Source organism: Armigeres subalbatus, chromosome 3, assembly GCF_024139115.2.
Source record: "Armigeres subalbatus isolate Guangzhou_Male chromosome 3, GZ_Asu_2, whole genome shotgun sequence".
NCBI classification, from domain to species: Eukaryota; Metazoa; Arthropoda; class Insecta; order Diptera; family Culicidae; genus Armigeres; species Armigeres subalbatus.
The window spans coordinates 108,243,763-108,270,412 of record NC_085141.1 but is presented as its reverse complement, the minus strand read 5'-3'; the positions used below and the strand labels follow the sequence as shown (position 1 = coordinate 108,270,412).

The 26,650-nt window shown below is 39.1% G+C and overlaps 1 protein-coding gene across 1 annotated transcript in view; it reads left to right on the top strand.

Moving 5' to 3' along the window:
- Positions 1 to 4,858, top strand: part of LOC134219346 (elongation of very long chain fatty acids protein 7-like) — a 28,755-nt gene extending 23,897 nt beyond the window's left edge. The window contains exons 4-5 of the mRNA XM_062698065.1: positions 2,657 to 2,793; positions 3,564 to 4,858. Of these exons, the coding sequence (XP_062554049.1) occupies positions 2,657 to 2,793; positions 3,564 to 3,752 (326 nt within the window). The 3' untranslated portion in view covers positions 3,753 to 4,858. The remainder of the gene's footprint in view (positions 1 to 2,656; positions 2,794 to 3,563) is intronic.
- The last annotated feature ends 21,792 nt before the right edge of the window (positions 4,859 to 26,650 follow it).

Sequence of the window (26,650 nt, the reverse complement as noted above, 5' to 3'; positions counted from 1 at the left end):
TCTATTCGACTTTCTTGACCTTGAGGTCCTATTCGAGTTACTTTACCTGTGTAAAAAATTGATATCGTCGCACATATCAAAGAAAATAGGCGCTCTGTTATCGTCTCTAGTTTCGCCCCATCCAATGCCATGTGCCAGTATTAAAACTGGGGATATTGCCATAAACTTCTCATGCAATGAAGCCGAAATCGAAAAAGAAGGAAAAATAAAAATATAAAATCAAAACAATCCTTTCCCCCAATGGGCTTTTCTTATCATTGCATGGTCCCTTCCACGGATAGTTCTAGCGAACTTTCGCTGGGCAAATAAAGCAGAAATCAGGGATCAACCAAAGTTTGTTTTTGTTTGTGCCGGTGCAGTATTGTAGCGCGAAATTTATTAAATATTCAAACACAATCCAAAGGTGTTCAGCACTGTACTTGAACCGATTGAATAAATGATGACCTAGGGCAAATGTTTGCCACTTGCGCTGCTGTGGGATGGAATTGTGTAACTTGTTTTTTTTTTGCAATTTAAAGTAAGATTATGTTCTTTGAAAAGCTCAATTACTAACCATTGGACAATTTAGTTCTAGTTCATTTTATAGCCTATTCAGATTACGCCATTATTGACATAATAATTGGCGTTTCAGGGTAAATACGCTTTATGATGTCATTATTTACGTAATATTCCATACATTTTGCGCTGTCAAAAGATACCCGCTTAAAAGAGTCATGAAGAATTTATTACGAACAATTATTACGAGAGAGCTTTCTTTCTAACTGGGATGCAGGGAGAAATTCAACAAAACAAAACTGACAAGCGTCACGCTCTCTTTGCCAGAGAGAAAATTCTCTCTGTTTACATTTCGTTTCGTAGTTGACAATCATGCTCTTTCTGTCGCAGCAGGGTCGAATGCATGTTAGATGGAAATCTTCTGAGCGCTGAAGAATAACTTACTCGGATTGTGATGGTTTTGTGGAAAGCATTTTATATGCTGAAAAATATTGATGATAATTATTTATTCTCCACTTATTCAACATGAATTGTTTAAAAAACAGATGCTCTCTAGAATTAACATGAAGTATTTAACTTAAACCTAGATTTAATAGAACAAATCGAATAAATTTTCAAATTTCAAGGGCCAATGCGGAAGACAATGTAAAAGGTAGGAATGGTTGTAAAACGAATATATTTGATGAATAAACATGATTTCATAAATTGTTTCAATTCTGCTCCTTGAATGGCTTAATATACTTTGGATTTCAACATTTTTCACGTGGGACAACTGTACGATTTGAATGGGATATATATATAAAGTAGAATAACCTTAAATAAAACATGGATTTGTTATGCATTAATTCATCCAAAATCCAGTTTAAATTATATCACATTCACACGATTCGTTTTTGTTAGAAGCTGTATCATTGATTGTCGAGTAGAACGCAACAGTTCAGTTTCCATTTTTGAAAAAAAAATTAAATTGCTGAGTTGCCCTTCATACATGGAGATACTGGTGGAAATACATTTTAGTACGATAATATTTCTTGAAAATTGGTCCAATTGTCCTTTTTTTATTTATTTGTGAGAATTCCCAAAAGTATCTAAATTTTTCTATCAAATCTCCGTTCGATCATAGTACAGAATCAAAATACTTTTTAAACGTAAAAATAAATTGAGGAATAGTCTGATTCCCCGAAGAATGGCGCACCCAACTAATGAATGTAGCTTCGCTCATTATCCTTAATGAGAGCTTCAAATATTCTTCGAAAATCCCTTTTCATATTTTTTTTATATTTTTTTTCGTAGAAACTTTGTTCAGAAAAAAATGTTCGATTGTCGCCACACAAATGGTTGATTTCGTAAATTAAATTTTTAAACTCTCCTTGAATTCAGCCCTGTATTAGCGTGCAAATGAGGAAACATGGAAACGTCAAGATATATTATCTTGCTGCAGTCTGAACACCTCGTAATAATTGGATACCCTCTCACTTTACAAAGTCATAAATAGCCCAATCTGAATAGGCTATTACTCTACCAGTTTAAAACTTTTACAACGTGATCAGTAAATGTTACGTATTTGTTAATGTTACGAAGTAGTGGAATTTATTGGAATAGTACGTATTAACTCATCTAATGGCAAGTGAACACATTCTACCGTTTCGATTGATATTCTTTATGGCACATGAATTAAAATATTTTAATAGATCATTAGTTTCCATCACCTAGCGAAAAAATTAAACTTTTATATAAGCGCTTGATTTATTGATTGTAACTTTCAATATTGAATGATTTTATTCTGCCTAAATTTATCTATTTTTTTCACACTTTAATTCAAATTCCGAACAAAAGCGATACTTTCCAACAAGGCAACGAGGCATACTAAATTGTTTTCAAGGAGCGAATATTCTGCTTAAAAGTGATTAATCTTCTAAACTGAAAAAAACAGCTTCCAAAATTTACCTTTTTATTTTCACAACTCACGGTCCACGGAGATTATTCGTCGGTTAAATCTAAAGCTCATTAGTATGTCTGCGAAGTATAAACGCATACTTATCTCAACGTGGGCCACATCTTTAGTCGTTTGTGCCACCTAGATGACATCACCCCTCGTCACATATTACAAATCACCTTCCATCGTTCTACCTTTAAATTCGTTTTTTTTTTTCATTTTTAGGGAGCCACGCCACGCTGCTTGGGCTGATCAACAGTTTCGTGCATGTCATCATGTACTTCTACTACTTCCTGACCTCGTTCAGGCCGGAGCTCCGGAACTCCCTCTGGTGGAAAAAGCACATCACGCAAATTCAACTGGTGGGTATCGTTAGTTAGTCTACCGTTTATGGGAGAAGCCTCTCTGCGGCATACATTGGTATTTGGAAACCGGTCTGAGGGATGCGAGATTACCTATGTAATATGTTGCCACGTCATGATTTGTCGCCCTGACATTTTCTCATAAAGTTTTCGGCTAGTCATTGTTGTTAATTTACTTTGAAGAACCGAAAATTGCTAATTGGCTCTTTAGATTTATTTAGCAAGTAAGGAAAAGTCAATGTTTTAAACTTATTTTGAAGATGTTCTTTTATTGAAATTGTTCAGTAGAACAGATGTTTAAAAGTAGGCTTAATCCAAAAACATCGACACTTTCATCCCGAGAATTTCCTAGAATATTTCCAGAATATCCTTTCCACCTTCAACACGGTTTTGTTTTGTAGCCTATAGCAGACGTATTATTGTACCGCTAGGTTAGGAAAGGTCCCGTTGCATGTTACATTTGGCAAAACAATGTTTCGAATAATATTTCTTCCCCCAAATAAACACGCCGCGAGGGGAATCCTTTTCGGATTTTCCAGCTCGGTGTGTTATTTTTTTCATAGATATTATAAATCTACTGTGCTCTATTTTCTTACCTTATCATAATTATGCACTATAATGCATCCTCAACTACGAAACATTGAAAACAATCTCTCATTTGAAGAGTTCAATTTGATTTGATTTCTACTTTGCTTCGAATATTCAATCGATTTCTGAAAATATGTACTTCTAAAAACTTATGAACCCTATTATTATGTTTCTATTTTCAGATCCAGTTTATGATTCTGATGGCTCACTTCGGACTGCCGCTGATATTCGGTTATTGCAATTACCCAGCGGTATTCCTGTTCATTGGATTCACTCAGAATCTGTTCATGTTCACGCTGTTCGCTGATTTCTACGTGAAAGCCTACGTAAAAAACGCTAAGAAGCAACAAGACAAAGTGAAAGACTCCTAATCCAAGAGCCGGGATCATCCGTCGGTCTATAGACGTATATGTCGCATATGATTTGCATTTTCAGTGTCACCTATCGATGGAATTTCATTCACATTTACATATAAGCGCACATCAATCAGCCTGCCAGTCAGCACCACCAGCCAAGTTGCCACCCATTTACATTATGCCAAATAGGACCTTTCGTACGTGCACTGTCAACCCTCATCGCCTAGGTTTAAATAGTTGTGAATTAGGCAGCTAATTTATTGTAGTTTCTAGCGCAAAATAGGTTCCGTTGTCAAGGCGGTAGTTTTAAGTTCAAACACAATATACAATTGCAAATGTGACCCTTGATTTCAACGAATGAGACTAAGCAAATACAAGTATGCCACTGGCGATTGCACTGGTAACAAGAAATATAGAGCGGGCGTTGAACTGACACGTGCGCAGCGTTAATTCAAAGTATCATGAATGAATTCGGCAAATCGAATTTCGGTATCATGGTTCTCACCGAATTGAAAGCGAAATTTTAAGCATTTCTGAGTGTACAACTCTGCTTCCTTTATGATTTATAATTTGAAAATAATACCACAGTTTGTCTGAGGTAATATGGTAAACCGGTTGAGAATACAGGTCTCAAAAACGATAATCACTAACACCGTGAATTTTGATCCACAACAATATTTAGGCTGGCGTTCAGCCAAATCACACCAAGCGCCAACAAAAAATTACTAATTTTTCTGCCTATGTTTTCGTTTAACAGATTTAATTGATCGCAAATCGTGTCGGATATCACTCAACCCCATAACTGAGGATATCCTACAACAAATGTACGCATGAATTGATATGAAACAATTTCCGTTGTCCTTGTACGAACAAAATATCACAAGTCCGTCATAAAACCGCTTGGTGCGGTTTGGCTCCTATTCCAATTTTCCCTAAAGATCAGAATCTCTCCGATTAGGGAGAGTTGGTTAGTTAATGTCACTCTATCGACTATAATTTGTAAGTAATGTTAAAACACAAAAAATAGCAATATTTATGCTTTCTTTTAAGTATGATGTCACAAATACTAGACGAAATTTAAACTACTTCAATAAAATATCTTCGTATAACACCTACACCTATTTAGGACTTCTACTTTATTTATCCGATCTGCGATTCAAGACAATTATTAGTAAGGTTAAAATTAGACCTGTGCGCCGCAGCGCCACGCCGCCGCCGCCGACGATTTTCTCACGCCTCCGCTGCCGTCAAAAATGAATCGGCGCGGCCCTATATGAAAATTGACTACGCCGCCGAATTTTTTTTACCACGTCGATGGCATTTTCTACTGTTAAGTCTAGACTAATCTAGCTCCTGTAGGAAATACATATTTTCATCCAAGTTTATATGACAATATTCTTCTTTACAATTATGATGCAGCATTTATTTTCACATCCAGTAAAGTCTAGACAATTGGCGTAACTACAGGCTTTAGCTCCACCTAGGATTAAATTAGCCCAGCTAGATTTTTTTTGCTATTTTGCAATAGTATTGCACATGTATGATTTCTCTTTGAAACTATTTTATCGAGTTTTATAATTTTGAGCAATTGTTATATCATGCGATAATAAACGCTCGGATAAACGCGCGAAAGGATATAACGCTCATTTGATTATCAGCGCCAGATGTCATTGCTTAAGGAAGTTGGAGTCCAACAAAATAATTTCCAATTTTAGACAAAAATCGTTGCAATCTTCTATTGCAACGATTAACTCCTTGTACCCTTAGTATAAAATAGGTTAAGATTAGTTTAAGTTGAAAACATTGTAATTCCTACATGGTTCAATTCAACCAGAGGGAAAATTCTAACTGCCAGAGGCAATTGAAATGAATTAATAATAACTAAAAATATAACATAGCAAATAAGGATGATAGTGTTAACACGGAACACCTAGTCTAAAAGATGAATGCATGTATTAGATAATTAGCAAATAAAATTAGTTAAAAAAAAAAAGAAAAAAAAAGGAAGTTGGAGTAGGAACAATGAATGCATGCTGATTTAATGCTGATTGAATACAATAATTGAAACACAACGTACAGGCGTACGTACAGTACGTACGTACGTACAGGCGTACGTACAGTACGTACGTACGTACAGGCGTACAATATCTTGCTTTCTAAAAGATTATTAAAATTTTTGAAAGGATTATAAAAAGAATACTTTCTGAAATATGAGGGATTTTGCCATTAGTTTTAGAAAATTTTGAATTGTCGGTAAACACGCTGGGCTTCTTGGTATTCTAAAAAAAATCAAAAACTGAGATTTCTAGCAGAGATTACTACCCGGGCAGAAGCCATGGACAGAATATCATAACATGATATGGACTTGATTGATAAAAAAGATAAAAGAACAGGCAACAATATCAAAATTTTGCATCGAAATCTATCTATCTATCTATCTATATATATAAAACTCAATGTTTGTATGTTTGTATGTATGTTCCAGCATAACTTCTGAACCCATTGACCGATTTCAACCAAATTTGGAACACACATTCTTTATCTTAAGGAGACGACGATAGGGGGGTTAGGCATGCTCTTTGGAAAAGGGGGAGAGTGTGGGGGAGGGGTATTGCTTAGTTTGTCTATCAACTCAGTGTAACTTCTGAACCCCTTGGCCGATTTCAACCAAATTTGTTATCTTAAGGAGACGACTATATGGGGATTATGAATGCTCTTTGGAAAAGAAGGAGGATGTGAGGGGGAGGGGTATTGCTTAGTTATCTATCAACACAGTGTAAGTCTTGAACCCCTTGGCCGATTTCAACCAAATTTGGAACACACATTCTTTATCTTAAGGCGACGACGATAGGGGGTTAGGCATGCTCTTTGGAAAAAAAGGGGAGGGTGTGAGGGGACGCTAGCGAAACATGGTGTGTATCAGTGGAGAACACTCAACGGCTGCAGGTGTTCATTAACAGATGCCTGCGGTTTATAATTCAGGCCTGGTGGCCTCACAACTGGATCTCGAACAACGAGCTCCATCGTCGTTGTTACCAGAGGCCGATAGCAACAGAAATTCGGGATCAGAAGTGGGGCTGGGTCGGCCACACTCTACGTAGGGGCGGAAACGAAATCTGTAAACAAGCATTAGACTGGAACCCAGCGGGACATCGCAGCAGAGGCAGACCCAGAGGCTCATGGCGGCGAAGCCTCAATAAAGAAATAAAAGAAGTCGACCGAAATCTAACCTGGCAACAGGTTAAAGCGATAGCCGGGCAACGCTCAGGATGGAGATCTTTCAAGTCGGCCCTTTGCACCACCGGAGGTGTACAGGATCCGTAAGTAAGTAAGTAAGTGTGGGGGGAGGGGTATTGCTTAGTTATCGATCAACTCAATGTAAGTCTTGAATCCCTTGCCCGATTTCAACCAAATTTGGAGCAAACATTCTTTATCTTAAGGAGACGACGATAGAGGTGTTAGGGATAATCTTTGGAAAAGGAAGAGGGTGTGGAGGGAGGGGTATTGCTTGATTATCTATCAGCTCTGTGTAACTTCTGAACCTCTTGGCCGATTTCAACCAAATTTGGAACACAAATTCGTTATCTTAAGGAGACGACTATATGGGGGTTAGGGATGCTCTTTGGAAAAGGGGGAGGGTGTGGGAGAACGGTATTGCTTAGTTATCGATCAATTCAGTGTAAGTCTCGAACCCTATGACCGATTTGAACCAAATTTGTACCAAATATTTTCTGTCCTAAGGAAGCGATTTTAGTGGATGTGGGTAGATCATTTTAAAAGAGGGAGGGTGTGAGAGAGGGGTATTGTTTAGTTATCGTCTAATTCAGCATAACATCTGAACCCATATTCTCTGTCTAAAGAAGACTACATCAGACCGGGTAGGAGTGTCATAGCTGAATGAGAGAGAGGATATATTTATTGAAGTTTAGCATACCTTTTTATCGCATGGGTCAATTCAAACCAAATTTGTAAGCACGTAATCTCTACCCAAAGGAAGCTATTAAAGAGAGGCTAGGAGGAATGCAGGAGGTTATTGGGGTTTGGTATTGTTTAGAAAACGAATTAATTAAAAATCCCTCTTATTTAGTTCATCCGATGTTCTTTGACATTGTACAATGCTGCGAAAACAAATTGCCCGAACTCCTTAAAATTGGAAAATCCTCGACAATAACAATTCCCCAAAAATGACTTTAAGGAAAATGATATTTCCCGAAAATAATACTTCCCGATATACATATCCCAGAATTTGAGATTTTGCTGAAAATGACATATGAAAATTAACATAACACTATTCGGCCAAAGGTCATTCGACATGAAGGGCATTTGGGATAATTATGAACAGCATCAGAAAAATCATGCATATAAAGCAAGCATTTGCTGGGTATAAAACAATGATTATTGTTACCCTTTATCGGAATAATGGTTTGCCCAGTGAAAAGCAATGATTGATGTGTTTTCTTCTGGATAGTAGATGTGATTGCTTCTTCAAAAGTAGGAATTTGCCCGGGATAAGTCAATGGAATGGATGGTGTGATCCCTTCATTAAAAATATGCGTTCACCCGGAATAAGGCATCGGTGGATGTTTTTCCTTCTTTAGAAATAGATGTTTGCCCGGAATAAGGCTATTCAAACTCACGATCCCTTCTTCAAAATCAGTCAATGGTTCCAAAAGCCTTCTTTTAATCAAATGATGAAGTATCAATAAGTAAACACAATTACCCTGTTGACCAATTGGTTTTATCATTTTCCGATTGTAAAAAAATCTGCGAACCAAACTGGCAATTCCGAGCAAGGCCGGGTACATAAAGCTAGTATCATTTAAATATCAAGATATGCTATGGATAAGAACAAACTAATGGCACATTATATTGATCACTTCTTACAAATAACATAACTTGATCTCTTTATGATATTTCAGTGCAAAATATTGATACTGTCGACTGATCTTTTATCTCTTATATCAATCATGTCCATATCTCGTTTTGTTATCTAATCAACATGTGATATTATTGAGCTATCTACTCGGGTAACCATTAAGTGAGAAAGATTTTGGAGTTCTTTTCGCAGTACGTACTAGAATATTTCGGTCTGAAAATATTTCAGTATTTCATTTAAAAATTGTTTGGAAACTCGACAATCTTTTATTGAAATTTTTTATGAACTTAATTAATAGGTCTACTTCTAGAATTTCCACAGAAACTCTTTTAGGAATTTCTTCGAAAATTTGCCATGTAACTCCATCGGGAAATCCACACGAAATTCATTTAATAATTCATATACAAATTTCTTCCGAGATTCAAACCAGAATTTTCTTTGCGAATTTCTCCAAGAAATGCTTCATGCATTAATCTTCATAATCTTTTATGTACTCCTTCGGATATTCCCACAAGGAGGAGTTTCTAGGGAACTTCCAGGAAAAATCATGAGGTTTTCTGGGCGAGTTTTCGGAAAAATTCGGGAAAAATTTCTGTAACAATTGCCGGGGAGATTCCTGAAGAAATTTGAGAAGGCGTTCCTCAGAATTCTTTAACAAACATCTGGAAAAATAATTTCAAGAATAATTTAGTTGTAAACGACTATCTGGTCTAGCTAAAATATGGTATCCTACGCGGTTAGAAAAAAGAAGAAGAAAGTGGTCGGTTATTTGCACCCTTTTGTTTTTGGCCCATAACTTTAGTCCAATTGCACAATGTGGTGATATTTGCATACCAATGGAAGCATGTAGGCATAAGCTAAGATATTTGTTTTATTTCATTGGATTTTATTAGGTGGAGAGATTTGTTTTATTTCATCTGCTGGCAAGTTTTTATTAACAATTTATTTAAGCGTTGATTTTAAGCCATTTTTAAAAAGGTGGTCGGTTGTCGGCACCTTAAAAAACACTCAAAATGAAAAACTATGAAGTGGGAGCGTTATGGCTGGAAAGATCAAGATTTATTGTGTCAATAGCAATGAAATTTATTACATTTAAGTACATTATACACATTTTATAAAGATTTCAAAAATTGTTAGTTTTGCTAACAACTTAGCTTATAGCCTGAAATAGATTTTGAAATCAGTTAGGCATTAAACTGAAATATAGGCATTAAACTGTTTCATTCGGAAATGCGGGCAGCAGGGACTATGTCCAAGGGCTTGACGATCCCTCCCCAGGCCATCTGCGAGTTGTGGGGCTTGCCTAGGATGTGGTGGGGTTTGACAGTGGGCCCTGTTAAACCTCTATAAAAAGCTGCATGTATCCGCAAGTAGGCCCCACCAAAGCGACCGTGTGCCGCTCAAAGCGCACAAGCCCAAGTCCTGGTGTTAGGTGGGACGCTAAACAGCCCTGAGACGACGGCCCTCCGACGATACAGGAGGTTTGCGCAGGCCCAATAAGCCGCCTAGAAAACCAATCATTACGAACAATATAAGAGATAATGCGACTCGATATAATCGGCAAAGACCTAGGCGACGAATACAGGATCACGATTGGAAGCTTGGAACATGGAATTGCAAGTCGCTAGGTTTCGCAGGTTGCGACAGGATGATCTACGATGAATTACATTCCCGCAACTTCGACGTCGTGGCGCTGCAGGAGATTTGCTGGACAGGACAGAAAGTGTGGAAAAGCGGGCATCGAGCGGCTACCTTCTACCAAAGCTGTGGCACCACCAACGAGCTGGGAACCGGCTTCATAGTGCTGGGTAAGATGCGCCAACGCGTGATTGGGTGGCAGCCAATCAACGCAAGGATGTGCAAGCTGAGGATTAAAGGCCGTTTCTTCAACTATAGCATCATCAACGTGCACTGCCCACACGAAGGGAGACCCGACGACGAGAAAGAAGCGTTCTACGCACAGATGGAGCAGACATACGATGGATGCCCACTGCGGGACGTTAAAATCGTCATCGGTGACATGAACGCGCAGGTAGGAAGAGAGGAAATGTATAGACCGGTCATCGGACCGGATAGTCTGCACACCGTATCGAATGACAACGGCCAACGATGCATAAACTTCGCAGCCTCCCGCGGAATGGTAGTCCGAAGCACCTTCTTTCCCCGTAAAAATATCCACAAGGCCACATGGAGATCACCTAACCAAGAAACGGAAAACCAAATCGACCACGTTCTAATCGACGGTGAATTCTTCTCCGACATCACGAACGTCCGCACTTACCGCAGTGCGAATATTGAATCCGACCACTACCTAACCGAAATAAGTAACCCTTTTGAAAAAAGAAAATATTAGTTGAATTGTAACCGATACAGTGGCATTCAATATTGAATCACAAAATAGAATAAATTTGCTTTGTAAATACGTAATGCGCTCACCATTTCAATCGTTTTACTACGATTTATAGCACTAAGCAAATAACCAAAATAAACTTTGGAGTGAGTTTTCACTTGACAAAAAAGTGTTTTCTCTGTAAAACGAAACAAAAGCTTCTATATGCTTCGGAAATGGACACAACAAGATCGTGGTAAATGTTAAAATGACCACATCTGTTTTCTGTCAAAAGTGATGATGGGGTGCCGACAACCGACCAGTGCCGGCAACCACAATATTCTTTAATATGAAAAGAATGTTTAGGACAAATTTGAGCACAATTAGTTATAGAAAACCCCCTGACAATAATAGAACAAAGTCGTCATTTCCCCTACGTTATACAAAGAGTTGGCCTTAGTCTTTAAATTTAGATTAATGAATAACAGCATATGGTCCGTGGATCGCGCCGTGCGGCGTAGTTTAATCTTGCAGGTATCACATGACCGCCGGACGGCTGCCATTTCCGGATGCTGCTCCTGACCCTATTGATGAGTTGCTTCGAGTCTTTGGCTTTCCAATCACCTTTGTCTTCAGCTTTTCGTGCACGGTAATGGCGGCTCTGTGGGTTTAAAAGTGTGTCCGTCCCTGTACCTCTTTGACATCTGACTTGGGTTTGACATTTCGATTACCCTTCCCCCTCATCCTGGAACAGGAGAAAAACGGAATGTTAAACCCAAGCCAGATGTCAAAGAAGTTCAGGGACGGATACACTCTTAAACCCACAGAGCCGCCATTACCATGCGCGAAAAGCTGGATACAATGGAGCTCAGTAGGCCAAAAATCCTTTAAAACATTTTCGAAACATACATGTGCGCCGTAGTACTTCCTGTTTTGACGGCATGTCAAAAAGCAACTGAACATGTTGGAGTAAAAGTGTGTGGGCGACAATTTTCTGAATATTCTAAGGATTCATTCACATAAGGAAATATTTCTGTGTGAACAGAAATGTTCTCATAGAAACGTATTGCGGTATTGATGTTCCCGTTTTTTAGTGACCACCCATTATATGTGTAACAAAAACTCAAGCAAAAACTTATGTATACAACCTATACAACATGTGTGCTGTTCGGGCATTGGCAGAATGGGGTTCACGACGTTAGGCATAAGGACGTTAGGCATAACGGACGATAGGCATGATGTACGTTAGGCATAATGGACGTTTGGCATAATTCTGCATTCTTTATGTCATGGGCTGTTCTTTGGGTCATTTTATGCCTAACGTATATTATGCCTAACGTACATTATGCCTAACGTCCGTTATGCCTGACGTCCATTATGCCTATCGTCCTTATGCCTTACGTACTTATGCCTAACGGGGTATACCCGGCAGAATGTGACTTTTACTATCAACCATAACAAAATATTCGTAATGCAGCAAACATACACCACATATGAACATAATTAAGATCCAAACACATAATTTAAATTCCAGGCTTCCTATTGAATAAGTTGTTTGTGTAGAAGAAGTAGAAATATTTGCGGAATTATCAATGGAAACAAATGCGCACCTGCGAAATCCTTGCCATTATTGCATTGCCGAATGAAACAGCACACGAATAAACTTTTACTTACCCTTTTGGATCGACTGTTTTTCCTCTTTGTTGTGTAAGACACGACATATTAAAAAAGTAAACCACTAAATGCACTTGATCACCACTTAAATATCACCAGAAAAACCAAATACCTACGTTTAATCATTTACAGAAAATTTCAGAAAGTGATATCGTGAAGTAACAATAACTACAGTGAACGTTCGCTGATTGTTTCTTTGCTAGCGCGCTTTTTAGTTGGGGGTGCGTTAATTGGGGCGAAAACCAATTAGGGTTTCTCACCCCGTTCCCGGCCTAACATGCGCACGACTGCATTATTTAATTGATATTTATTACTAGGGGCAACTTTTCTGAATTTTGTGGGCCGTGTAATATTGCGATGGGGTTCACCTCTGCTTCAAAAATAGTTATTCTTGCTAAACACCGCCTGAAAAAGCTTTTATTTGATTTAAATTAACATGGTGCAGCACTCAATTCAGTCATAGGCAATTGCTTATCCGGCATACCCCAAATCTCCTCGGCATACGCAATATTTTACTCAATCTCTCAACATCTTACTCTCATTCTCTCTCTCGGGACGGTAGAAAATGCGACGTAAACAAAAATATGCACGTTCCACGACAACAAGATGCCAGATGGTATTATTCATAATAATTTTTATTTGATTGAGAAAATATATTCACTCATCAAAATTCCTTCCAAACACTTAAAAACAATATTTTTTACCTTTTGAAATCGAGAGAATTATAATTAACATGATAGTCAACGTATTAGTCAGTTTTCCCCATTAACGATGAAGGATTATTTTCATACTAAAATAAGACTTATGGCCTTTTGGCAGCACTGTACAGCTAGAAGTTCTTGGGCCGAGGTGATTTTTGTTCGGTTTGAGGATACATTTTAAATGTATTCCAATATGTTTATATAAAATCTAGTGATACGAACAATTACAAAAGATTGAAGTGCGTGAGTTTAGCATTATTGTGTGGTGATAAACAGCCTGAAGCAATGGTTGTATCGAGCACTGTGACGATTTTCAGGTAGGTGTTTATTTGATGATACCGTTTTGTAAAAGTGGAAAGAATCACTCCGGCTCAGTGGTGTTGCAACGAAGAGCAAAAGTTTGAAATCTACATTTTTATTTTCTATAATTGGATCGATTAGGAGTGAAATAAATAGTTGAAAAATATTGAGTATTGTGCGAGATAAATAGGAGACTTTTTTAAAATGATCAATCATAAACCTACGGCTACTAAACAGTATAAATCATTAGCTTTCTGTGCAGTGAGCCGGGAATGGGGTCCATAGGCCCAAGTAGTGATTTACCCTATATAGCAGCAATGCACATTCCCAATAAAATTCTCGAATAAATTCCTATTGGAATTTCTGAATAAATGCGCAAACAGGAAGCTTTTAAGGAATTCAATTTGAAATTTCTACAGGAACTCTTTCGGAAGTTTCAGTTTTAATTCCGGTCCGGCAGTAAACATATTGTCGAGTTCTCCAGAAGTACTTCAATGGGTGGGTGTGTTCCCAGAAGATATTTCCAAGAACCTACCGATAATTCGTTGTGGACACTTGTTAAGTTGGATTGGGGCACTTGGCCAACAAATTGAATGTTTTCCCTCAAATTGAATTATAAACGACAAAATTATTATGAAAAAAAAAAAATGTTTTTCCGCCAATTTTTATAACCACTGACCCACCAAATTAGCTAAGCTTGATTGACTATACACATCGTAGTTGCTAGTCCTGATTGGCCGAGAAACAACAAATATGCACAGCTCACCAATTGAACAGTTTTCTCGAGATTCGAAAGCTATTCTCACTGTACATGCTTCGGAGTTTCTTTAATTCAAGATCAATAATGATGCTGGCCACATCCTCACAGTCAATTGGGATAAGGGGAGGATAATTACTTCGACACTCTTTGCTACAAGAGACCGTGGAATCCTCTGCATCTCCATGAGTGCACTGGAGAGGAATAGTATGTTAGATGGGAAGGAAATCGCCTTGCTAGGCGACTAATTATATCTTTTGAACGACGCCATATTCATGATGATACAAAGACGGAAAGCAACGCGTGCCTAACGTATTTTCCCGAAGACTGATTCGATATCTTAACTACTTCGTGACGACTAAAACACTGTACTTACTTGCTTGTTGGGTACTGCAAACTATTGAAGATAGCGTCTGTTTCGACCGGATCAAAGCACAATACATGCGCATGAGCCACTGAACACCAAATAGATATTTTTTTCATTTTCGCGACGACTAAAACACGCACTGTACTTACTTGCTCGATGGCTACTGTAAACTCTATAATCACTGATCCACCAAATTGAACATTTTTCCTCAAGTTTATTAATATTCCCAAAAATCATTCTGAAAAAAAAACTGATTATCCGTATTTTTTTTATAATCACAGTCGCTAAATTGAATATTTTTCTTCAAAATTGAATGACGAAGACGAGCTCTTTCAAATGAAAGCTTTGGTGGAAATTTCGAAACAATTTTCAATGGAAATCCGGCAGGAGTTTGTAAAGAATTTTTTGTAGGATTTCCTAAAATAATTTTCGAAGGAATTTCTGGAAAAAATCAGATTTTGTTGGAAATTCCTCTAAGAGTTCCTTCGGAAAGAGATGAACTTTGGGCTTGAAGTTTCTCCAATAAAGGTTTTGAAAAAATCTTGGGGTACTGTGTAACGAGCATGTCCGTTTTTAAATGTTTTCGTATTTCCTTCAGCATAAATTATCCGTATTATTAGATAAGTTTGAACCAGTCTAGTACTGGAAAGTTCACCCACTGCATGAATCTTGTTTAATATTCACGAGTAGCGTCCCACAGACAGTCATTTAAATGAGTTCCTACCCTAGCCAACTCGCACATGCTTTAACCGCCCAAAAGGGAAAAGCGATAACAGCAAATATGAAATTTGCACGCTCGTCGCTGTCCAATGACCCCCGGAGGAATGCATTCAGGGGATATTGAACTTGGATCCACTCTCTCAAATTTAGCGAGCCGTTTGATGTAAGTCTTTCGGCGAAGACTAATCCCCCTCTCTTTAACCTTGATCGTTTCGCGAGCGTGGGAATTATTCAACCTTCGGATTTCCGCTCCGGATTTGCTGAAGGTTATGATTGCGAAGACAATTAATAATGCGCACCTTGATCTGAGGAAAAATTGACCTCGATCGATCACTTCGTTCTGGCTAGTGGAAGAGGCAGGAGTGATCGATTTATAATTGTCGCGTCGTGATGTGTTTTTGAAGGTCCATATTAACATGTTTGTCTTTAATTAACTTTTAAACAAGTATTGCCCGTTTAGATTCGTTGAGTGTAACTTGTTTAGTCGCCAAGTTGTGCGTAAAGTTATTAGTTTCGTGCGTGTGAATAAATTGTGCAGGTAATTGGTCGATCTATAGTGTGTGTATATTTTGTGTGTGTGTGTGCTAATCATGTCGTCGAACGACACACGTGCTTAATATTAGGTTGTGGCATTCTGCGGAGCCGAACACATCACCCACCAAGTCAACGATCGCTTCTGACCCCACCGTCAGCTACGAGGCATTTTCCCGGAAGTACGTCGACCGGAAGAGGGCCTGCCATCGTCAAATTGCGCCAACTGTCGGTAGTTCATCGACGCCGTCGCGTGAAGCCCACATACCGGAGGGAATCATCAGCGTCACGCTCATCGACGCGAGCCTCGATCAACGGTGCTCATCGAATGAACGACCGTTTGATTTCGAATTCCCTCCACCCAAAAGCATACGCCAAGAAAACCGTGAGTAAATCATGCATGATTAAGTAAGTCCATGCGCATGGCTCAGTTCCCGCCGCTACCGAAGCAATCAAAGTAAGTAGCGTGCCAAGCAATATTTCACGTGGCTGTCCTTAGCCCAAGCGCTTGCGCTGGTAGCCACTCTGAGCACACACACTTAAACCGACCCGTAATGAACACCGCACGTAAAGCACTCAACCCAGGTAACCGTTAAGCACTGTAATAAGCCGCATTTGTACCATATAACAGCTTTTCAGTGCTTATAAGTTCTATATATGTTTTTCAAGTGCTTATTGGCAGTATGAACCTCAAGCAGCAAAAGAAGCCGTATATCGGTATATAACGCTTGGATGTAAAGCTGATCAGCTCTGTGGATACAAGCCGAATAAAGGAACCTTTAATTCTAATTTAGAGCTATCATGTATGACGTTTGGGCGAAATCATAAACAATAACGCCCATAATTTTATAAGCTATCTCTTTCACTCGCATTAGGAACAGAGATATTTTTGAAAACCTGCAGGAATAATATTATTGATATTTAACATTCGTATAGAGAATGTATGATCCATGTTTCGCGAGGTGTGGATTTCTTCTATTTAACGATATCAATTGCCACCTGAAAGGCTCGCTGATGGTACATTTTAAATAGACTTAATTCGAAAAGTTCCGTTGGGCTTATTATGATAAATAATAAATCATTCTTATACGGAATATATGTTTTGAACATTTTCCTCGCCATTGGCATGAAAGCAGATAGAATTCTTCTGTTAATTAACCCCTCCCAGCAATGTATCCACTCAATACGGTGATGGATCAGATGGCAAACTCTGCTATCAACTAAATCCAGATCCATCGTACCAAACACTGTCCAAGACCTTAATTTTAATACAATTAACAAAACAATCATCGAATCCCAACGGGAAGACAAAGATAGAACGCTTCAGAATGTAAATAAATATTTTTCCTTTAATTTTCTTTCTCGTTTTCCAACTCGTCTAAATAGTTTGACATTTACGCATAGACATGGAAAATAGTAGGGGCAGATAGAACGCTTCAGAATGTAAATAAATATTTTTCCTTTCATTTTTTTTCTCGTTTTCCAACTCGTCTAAATAGTTTGACATTTACGCATAGACATGGAAAATAGTAGGGGAATGCACTATATCAGCCGAATATTTCGCCAAAAGCGGCTTTTGAGCAGCACTCAAGTTCAATATAGATCTTATCAGCACTGTTGACATGTCTTTAATGCGACTATAGAACCGAATTAATGTCATTTTTAACGGCTCAGTGGTTACTTGGGAACACACGCCCCGAATGAAGACACAGCTTAGATAGAGGAAGATAGTAAGGGAAAGCAAACAGTAGGCCTAGGCAAGAGTAGAATGGAAACATGAAGAGAAATATATGTATGTAAATGAATTCGTTGCTGTTTGAACATTTGTAGTGATATCTCGCTTAACTTTTCAAAAGGTCCTAAGTAACATTTTTTTCATGAATTAATTTGAATAGCGCAATCAACATAACAACATGAAAGGTATTGATTGCGCTATTCAAATTAATTCATGAAAAAAATGTTACTTAGGTCCTTTTGAAAAGTTAAGCGAGATGTTGTGTTTGCCACTGCAGGTGGCATAAATGTAGGCGAGACGCCTTTCGTAGAATATCTACCCCGAATGCAATGTGAGAATAAAGTTGGTTAAAGTTTAGCATGTTAATCGGTCGTTAATTTATTATTATTATTTATTATATTTTGCTGGGGCGGTTCCCCGAAACAACCACGATTTCTCCCTATTCTTTTATAGCAGGATTCGCAGGTTCTTTCAGGTCATCCAGTGATGATAAAAGGGCGTAAGTATTGTTTCAAAATCGCCTAATTCCTACGCTAGTAAAATCAATTTCCTTTCCCCTTTTCCCCTACATTGTCTTCACCCCCAGTCTTACGTCACCCGATTCGTTCCCTCTCTGAAAACGGGAGTAATTAGACCCATTCCCTGGGGGTCTCAGCGGCCGGGCAGCCCTATATCTGGAAGGTGGTCTCCGAAAGGAGTGGCGCTTAAACCACCTATCTTATTTCCCCGGGAAACGTGCGGGTTGGCGGGTTATAACTGTCGTCAGTGGGTCTGGAGGGTGAAAATGGGTCATCGTACTCACCGACTATCTGGAGGTCGGATAACAAAATCGTTCAAAAAGGTCTCTTATAATTTAGTTTTTTTTTGCCCTTAGATACATTCAACTTATTCTACAAGCATTCTAAATAGTTGAAATAGTGACCCATTCTCACCCCCATTTGACTCATCCCCGACGACGGTATTCCTTTAGCAAACATTCACAACTTCCTGAAGATTTTTGTTTTTCGAAAATCCCTTTTGGTTCGCCTTCGGATTTTTTTTCAATAATTCATTCGTAAATGCATACTGAAATACGTTTTGGGCGTCCTCCAGGTATCCGATCAAAGAAGAATTTAGAAAATTCCACCAGGAATTATTTTGGACATTCCTCCGGATATAACTGATATAAGGAAGTATATTGGAAATTCCTCCGGATATCCAGGGGGGTGGGGTGGGGGGGTTGGTTTGGAGACAAAATAGTTTTTAAATATTTGTATGGGCCTTATTGTTTGTTATGTTACGTCATAGTTTCCGTTTCGTCGACCATTTTTATTCACAAACCAGTTCTACACAAATTTAAAAGTGTTTAAGTTTAGAAATGTTAGTAGTAAGTTTATTTAATGCAAATTTTTCTAATGGAAGGTCCCGCGGTTGGATCTGAGAGAGACCATCCTGCCCCCTCCCCCTGCCGAAATTCACATTAAAATGAAGAAAAAAATAGATAGGATGGTAGAGAAAACCGCAATTTTCCACATTTTGATGAAACGTCTAACATTTCGGCGAGGCAAAACGCCCTAGTAAGACTAACCTATAATCTACTACGCGTCTTCACGCACTGACCTTACCAAAATGCTGATTCGCCGACGCGTTTTTCCTCTTGAGTTTTCCGGCAACAAAATATCACCACTTTTTTAAATGTGAATATTACCAATATGATTGAGACTTTCTTCTATTTTAATATGGCATTGTCTAGCTAGATTGTTTAGCTGTTGCATGAGGTAAAAATCCATGAAAATCGTTACAGCTAAGGCATTGAAGTAGTCTTTGCTTAGCTTGAACATATTTTGTGATGTGATGTGATTTTAGAAAGGTTATTTTTTTTATCTATTTAGCAGAAATCCTAAACATTCAGCTTCGCCAGACAAATTAATTGGAAGTGGCTAGACCTGGTAACAACTGCTTCTGGTGACTATTCCAAACATTTTAATTGTCCCCTCAGGTGCAGCGCACCGGTTTGGAAAAATCGTTCCCCGAACTGAAGTGTGGAGGAGGGAACTGTTGTTCATTCCAGGAGCTAACATTCGATTCGCCAAACCTGTTTACATCGGGGCAATTGGTCGGATCATTAACATTGTTTTGTCTAGACGACAGATTCTATTTCACAGAAACATTGTTGATGATGACTGTCTACTCCTCTTGTTGTTTGTTGGGATGAGTGGGGTCAAGAAAGGTTCCTCCGTTGTGGGTTTGAAATAGGTTAATTCAGATGATTTGTCATCTTCTGCTGCGTTTGTTGGCGCCAGAGGCACATCCATCCACTTTCTAAGTCGTGGGTAGGACAGGGTATGACAAATAGCAGAAATGCTGATTTGGGCAATAGTTCTGGTGTTGAGAAATTGATGCACATTTTACATATAATAAATCTCCATATAGGGGAAATTACGGCTTTGGCAGGTTTTGTTCTATTATTGTCAAGGGGGTTTTCTCTAACTAATTATGCTCAAGTTTGGCCTAAACATTCTTGGCATATCAAAGAATATTGTGGCCAAATTTCATAAAATTTGGTCAACAAAAACCCCCTGGACAATAATAGAACAAAACCTGCCAAAGCAGTAATTTCCCCTACAAAAATGAAATGGTCTGTTATTCTTCATTTTTTCAGCAAATATGTTCTTCATAGTTTCCGACGGGTTTATATGATATTTCCACATGCAAAAATCACGAGAAAAGTTGGGTAAATCGTGAAAAACCAAAGTTAAGGTTCGTATGGTAATTTCGCATGGGCACCACACGCATTTTCGCCAACTATGCAGAACAATGTCTACCGGGTGGACTAGTTCTGAATATAAAAACCCTGATTAATCCACCTTGTGGTGTTCGTACCTTACTCGTGCAAAAAAAATACTAAAAATATGACTTAGTGTTTTTAGCGTGTTTTGCGCATAAAAAATAGTGTTTTAGAAATAACATCTGATCTCATAGTTCGATCTGGACAATTTTCAATAACAAACAATGGGACAGGATTCCCCGTCGAATGGAACTTGTTGCGAGTAATTCGGATAATGCTAAGTTCCAAAAAATGTGTCTACAAAATATTGTACACATATACAGATAGACATATACACATAACAGACATCACCTCAATTCGTCGAGCTGAGTCGATTGATATATAACACTATGGGTCCCGAGCCTTTTATGAAAAATTTGGTTTTGGAGCGGACATATAGCCTTCACGTATACTTTGTATACGAGAAAGGCATAAATTGACTTCTGGATCTTCCAGACAGAATCCTCACATGATTTGAAAAATTCTCATACATTTTCAGAACAATTAGTTTATATTGCTTTTTTAATCAAAACAATAGACAAGGAGAGTAAAATAATTCAACATTCTTTGCTACAAGGTAATGATACGCTTTGGTAATGTAATAGGAAGTCGACTAAATGTTTTATTTTACGATGCTACTTCAAGACGTAGAGACAAAACCGTGTTTTACTCCGACGCGCATTCGATGCGCATAAAAAACGATAACGCGCGCACTCAATGTGTTTCACCTAATAAGCGATAACACATTCCATCACGTACCTTTTTGGGGACGCTTTTTACGCGAATCATTCTATACGCGACTTTTTCAACAAGGATTTTTACGCGGTTTTTCAAAAAGGTCCGGGAACAAACGGAACCTCGAATAATATATTATCGACGTAGTCGTTTTTAACGTGATTTTAGGGATTTAAGTAGATTTTTTGCGGTTTTGGTATTTAAACAGGTTGGTTTACACTGCCCCACCAGCGCGATATAGGTAACGTGACCCCGGTAAGGTAGCTTACTGAAGCCTCTCAAATATCACGAAAAATGGAGATAGAAGAAAAAGAGAACGTTATTTTTAGCAACCAAGCCGGCAATGAAATAAGAACTATGATTGGAAACTCGGTACCTGGAATGTCAGGACCCTAAATGAACCAGGACGAGTGAGCCTTCTGGCTCGTGAACTGCAGAAGGCTGGAATGAACGTAGCTGCTATTCTACAAGTCCGATGGCCTAGATCCGGAGAACGTGAATTCAGAGCCGTGAATCACACGACCAACACTGCATTCAACTATAGCATCTATCCCAGCGGCGGCGAAAAAGCAGAGCATGGAGTTGGTTTCGTAGTGATGGACAAGCAGATGAAGCGAGTGATGAGGTGGAAGCCCATTAGCGAACGAATCTGTGTGTTGAGGATACGTGGCAAATTCTTCAATTACACCCTAGTCAACGTCTACGCACCGACAAACGATAAATCCGACGACGTGAAGGACACATTGTCGTCTTTATAAAGCCTATGGAGAGTGCCCAAAGCGTGATGTGAAAGTTGTTATCGGAGACGCTAACACTCAGGTCAGCAGAGAGGACATTTTCACAATCGGTAGGGAGAGCCTTCACTCCGCTGCCAATGACAACAACCTACGGCTAGTATATTTCGCTGCTGCCAGAGGGATGGCCATCAGTAGCACCAACTTTGCACGAAAGAACATCCGAAAGGACACCTGGAGACACCCGAATGGTGAAACTTGCATCCAGATAGACCATGTTCAGGTGGATGGGTGCCATTTCTCGGATGTTATCGATGTGCGGACATACAGAGATCCGAAGATTGACTCTGAACACTACCTCATTGTCAGTAAAATTCGATCACCATTGTCAACTGTATCGCACGAAAGATCACAGTGAACGATGCGTTCCAGTGGTTGTCGGCGGAAGGAGTATCGGCTGAGTACCGCCAGAAGATCGACGAACGGATAACTGCAATCAACGTTAACGACTACCTCAACGATCTATGGGAGTCGATCCATGGAGCGGTGAGCACTACAACATGAGAAGTGGCACTGCACAGAGGCGATCCAGGACGGGTTTGTTCGATGTGGAGTGTCAGAGAGTGACAGACGAGAAGAACGTTGCCAGAAGCCGGATGTTGGTGTACCCGATAGAATATAGGTAATTGTTATGTACCCGATAGAATATAGATCGGTACAAGGAATCAAGATCAGCCGAAAAACGAACCCACCGTGGGAAGAAAAAAGAGTACGAAGAACAAGTGATCAGTAAAGCGCAGGGAAGAATGGAGCAGAATGATATGTGGAGGTTTTATGAAACTGTCAATGGCGTGCGGAGAAAGATAGCGCCATCACCCATCATGTGCAACGACCAACAAGGGAATTTGCTGAGAGATAAATCCGAAGTGGCTGCCAGGTGGAAGCAACATTTCGAGACTTTGTTGAATAGTGGAAGTGACGGTGCATCGCTGAACAAAATAAATATTAGCGACGATGGACAAGCTGTGGAGTCGCCTACAAAAACAATAAGGCTGCGTGGAAGGACCAGCTCCCGGCTGAATTTTTCAAACATGGCAGTGAGCAGTTTCATAAAGTTCTGCATCATATTATGTCGAAAATATGGGAAGACGAGGAAATGCCTGTTAGCTTGTTGGACGGCCTCATTTGCCCTCTCTTTAAGAAAGGGCACAGACTGGAGGGCGTCAATTACCGAGGAATAACCCTCCTTAATTCTGCGTACAAAATTATGTCCCGTATTCTGTTCAACAGATTGAGACCACTTGAAGAGTACAACGTCGGCGAATACCAGGCAGGTTTTCGTGAAGGCCGATCAACGACGGATCAAATTTTCACCCTGAGACAAATCCTTTATTAATTTCCTGGAGTGTAACTTGCAGACACATCATCTGTTTATTGATTTCAAGGCGGCGTAAGATTCAGTGAAACGGAATGAATTATGGCAAATTATGATAGAACATGGTTTTCCGGCGAAACTGATATGGCTGATTCGTGTAACGTTGGACGAATCAAAATCAAGCTAAGGTTTGCGGATGAAATATCGACATCATTTGTTACCTTAGATGGATTGAAGCAGAGTGATTTCTTTCACTTTCGAATCTACTGTTCAATATAGCGCTCGAGGGAGCGATTAGGAGAGCTGGTGTGCAAAGAAGCGGTACCATTATCACAAGATCGCATATGCTCCTGGGCTTTGCGGACGATATCGATATTATCAGAATTGATCGCCACTCCGTAGAAGAGGCTTTTGTGCCTTTTAAGAGGGAGACAGCGAGGATTGGACTCACGATCAATACCAACAAAACGAAATACATGGTCGCTGGCAATCAGCGTCGGTTCATTAGTGATGGTGGTAGTGAAATGGTGCTGGAGGGTGAAAAATTTGAAGTGGTAGAAGAATTTGTGTATCTTGGAACATTAGTGACGTGCGATAATGATGTTACCCGCGAGGTGAAAATGCGTATTTCAGCAGCAAATAGGGCTTATTACGGACTTCGTAACCAGCTTAAGTCCCGTAGTCTGCAAACGAAAACAAAACTCGCGCTGTATACTACTCTGATTCTTCCGGTGGCTTTATACGGCCATGAGACATGGACTTTAAAGGAGGCTGATCGTAGAGCTCTCGGAGTGTTTGAGCGTAAGGTGCTGCGGACAATACTCGGCGGTAAACAGGAGAACGGTATCTGGCGGCTTCGCATGAATCACGAATTGTATCAGGTGTATAAAGGGCTGGATATTTTTAAGTATATACAACACGGCAGACTACGGTGGGCTGGACACGTTGTTCATCTGCCAGAAGAACGTCAAGCGAAGATAATATTTAGTAGAGAACCCGGAAGAGGTCGCAGGATTCGTGTATTGTATCCCAGCCTTCCCCTTAGACGCAGTTTACGTCAAAATTGGCTTTATCATGTTAGTCTAGGATTGCCTTTAACCTGTTTATGCATTTAGAGGGATTACAATGAAAATTTGACGTATAATTATGTCCATCAGTGTAGGATTTCAAGATTTATTAGCAAGGGCGTTGCTTACACGAACATGTCTAGCACCTAATGGAACGTACACACGGTCAAGCAGTTTGACCAACATTGACTCCACCTTTCGTTTATTCCAACATCCATCAAGTTTTACCAACAACGGCACGAACAATCAATTCATTCGACCAACAATATCACAAACGAACGACCGAAGCGCCAACTTGAGCACCAACCATCAAAAAATATATGGGGGTTTGTGCAACTTCACTACAAATGCTCAAACATGTTCGGCGAACCTTGACTCCACCCCCGACAACTCAAACCAAAATCAAACCGTTTTAATTTTTTCCAACCGAGCCGCCAAGTGTCAAATGGTTGTTCGAACAACTTCACACACGTTCAAACAAAGCAGCAACCGAAGCGTTTTCTTGGGGGCGGAGTCAATGTTCGTCAAACTGCTTGACTGGTGTGTACGTTGCATTACTCTTTTGTTTCGACCGCGGTCATGGCTTCGGTTCTTTTGTTCTAGTTTTTGTGCGAATCACCGCACAAAAGTAGAGCGCAAGAACCAACCGCACCAGATGGCGGCCGTAATGAAACTCTCCAATTTTACTGGGTTTGTGAAGAATTGGAATTTTCAATGATTTTACGTTAATAAACAATAGTTCCAATGGGCATAAAAATTGCTGGAGAGTTTCCGATTCGATTGATAATAAAATCTCGGAAATCCATCAAAAGATAAAGGAGCTATTAGCGTTTGAAATCTTTCCTAATTTCGTGACGGTCTCGAATTTGGAAATTTTCATTTGTCACCCTGTATTCGAGTCTTCCCCTTATGCAACGTACACACCAATCAAGCAGTTTGACGAACATTGACTCCGCTCCCACGAAAACCCTTCGGTTGCTGCTTTGTTTGAACGTTTGAACGTGTGGCGGCTCGGTTGAAAAAAATAAATAAAAATAAAACGGTTTGATTTTGGTTTGAGTTGTCGGGGTCGGAGTCAATGTTCGCCGAACATGTTTGAGTAAATATTTGTAGTGAAGTCGCACAAGCGCTCATATAGTTTTTGATGGTTGGTGTTCAAGTTGGCGCTTCGGTCGTTCGTGTGTGATCCAATTGTTGGTCCAAGAAAATGATTGTTCGTGCCGCTGTTTGTAAAACTTGACGGATGTTTGAATAAACGAGAGGTGGAGTCAATGTTGGCCAAACTGCTTGACCGTGTGTAAATTCCATTAGACGAAGTTTAAGTAAAAAAAATATTTTAGGAATGATGGTGGGTGGGGGAAGGAAGGTGTGTTAGACATAAAATAAAATTAATATTTGTATCGGCCTAAGTCGGCATTGAATAGGAATTTTCAAAAGCGTAATATGTTGGAAAATCAACAAAGATTAATAGATTTAAAAAAATATTTGATTGGAAAAATTGGAAAAACAAAATTTCTAAAAAATCAAAGTGTTAAATTGATAAAATTGCCAATTAAAAAAATTTAATGCCCAAGCTGTGTTTAGGTCGATTTTAGAAAGCAAATAGTGATTTTGAGCGAAAACAAAAATTTGGGTTGTAGAGGGTTAATATAATAGGAAATAGGCTTTGACTCCATTTATTAGGTTTAATGTACAACTTTGTTAATGCTAGGCTGACCATACGTACCGTATTTAACGGGACAGTCCCGTTTTTTAGACCTTATTCTGCTGTCCCGTCATAATCTTAAAAATCCACAATATGTCCCGTTTTTTCATTGATTTTTCCAAAATAAAAAAAAATCAATATTTTAGGCAGGAATTTAAAACCAAATACAAAGAAAGTGAACGAAACCCATAAAAGAAGTATGAGATGTTATATTATTTGTGCTGATTTTCAAAGAAAGCTATTTATGCCGTTATGTATTTTGCATAAATTGATTTTCTTAAGGTTTTTCTCAGCTAATGACAACGGGAGATTTATTCATATGGGAGACTGGGTAGACTTGATCCTCTTTTCTGATATCCGATGTATCACAATCAAAAATAAATAAACATACGCGATTTCCACACAGACTCTCTAAGAAATATAGTATTTAACTTTACTGATGTATGACAGTCCTTAAATTATTGTTGTTATTGATACACAATCGATTTTTTGGAGTGCTGT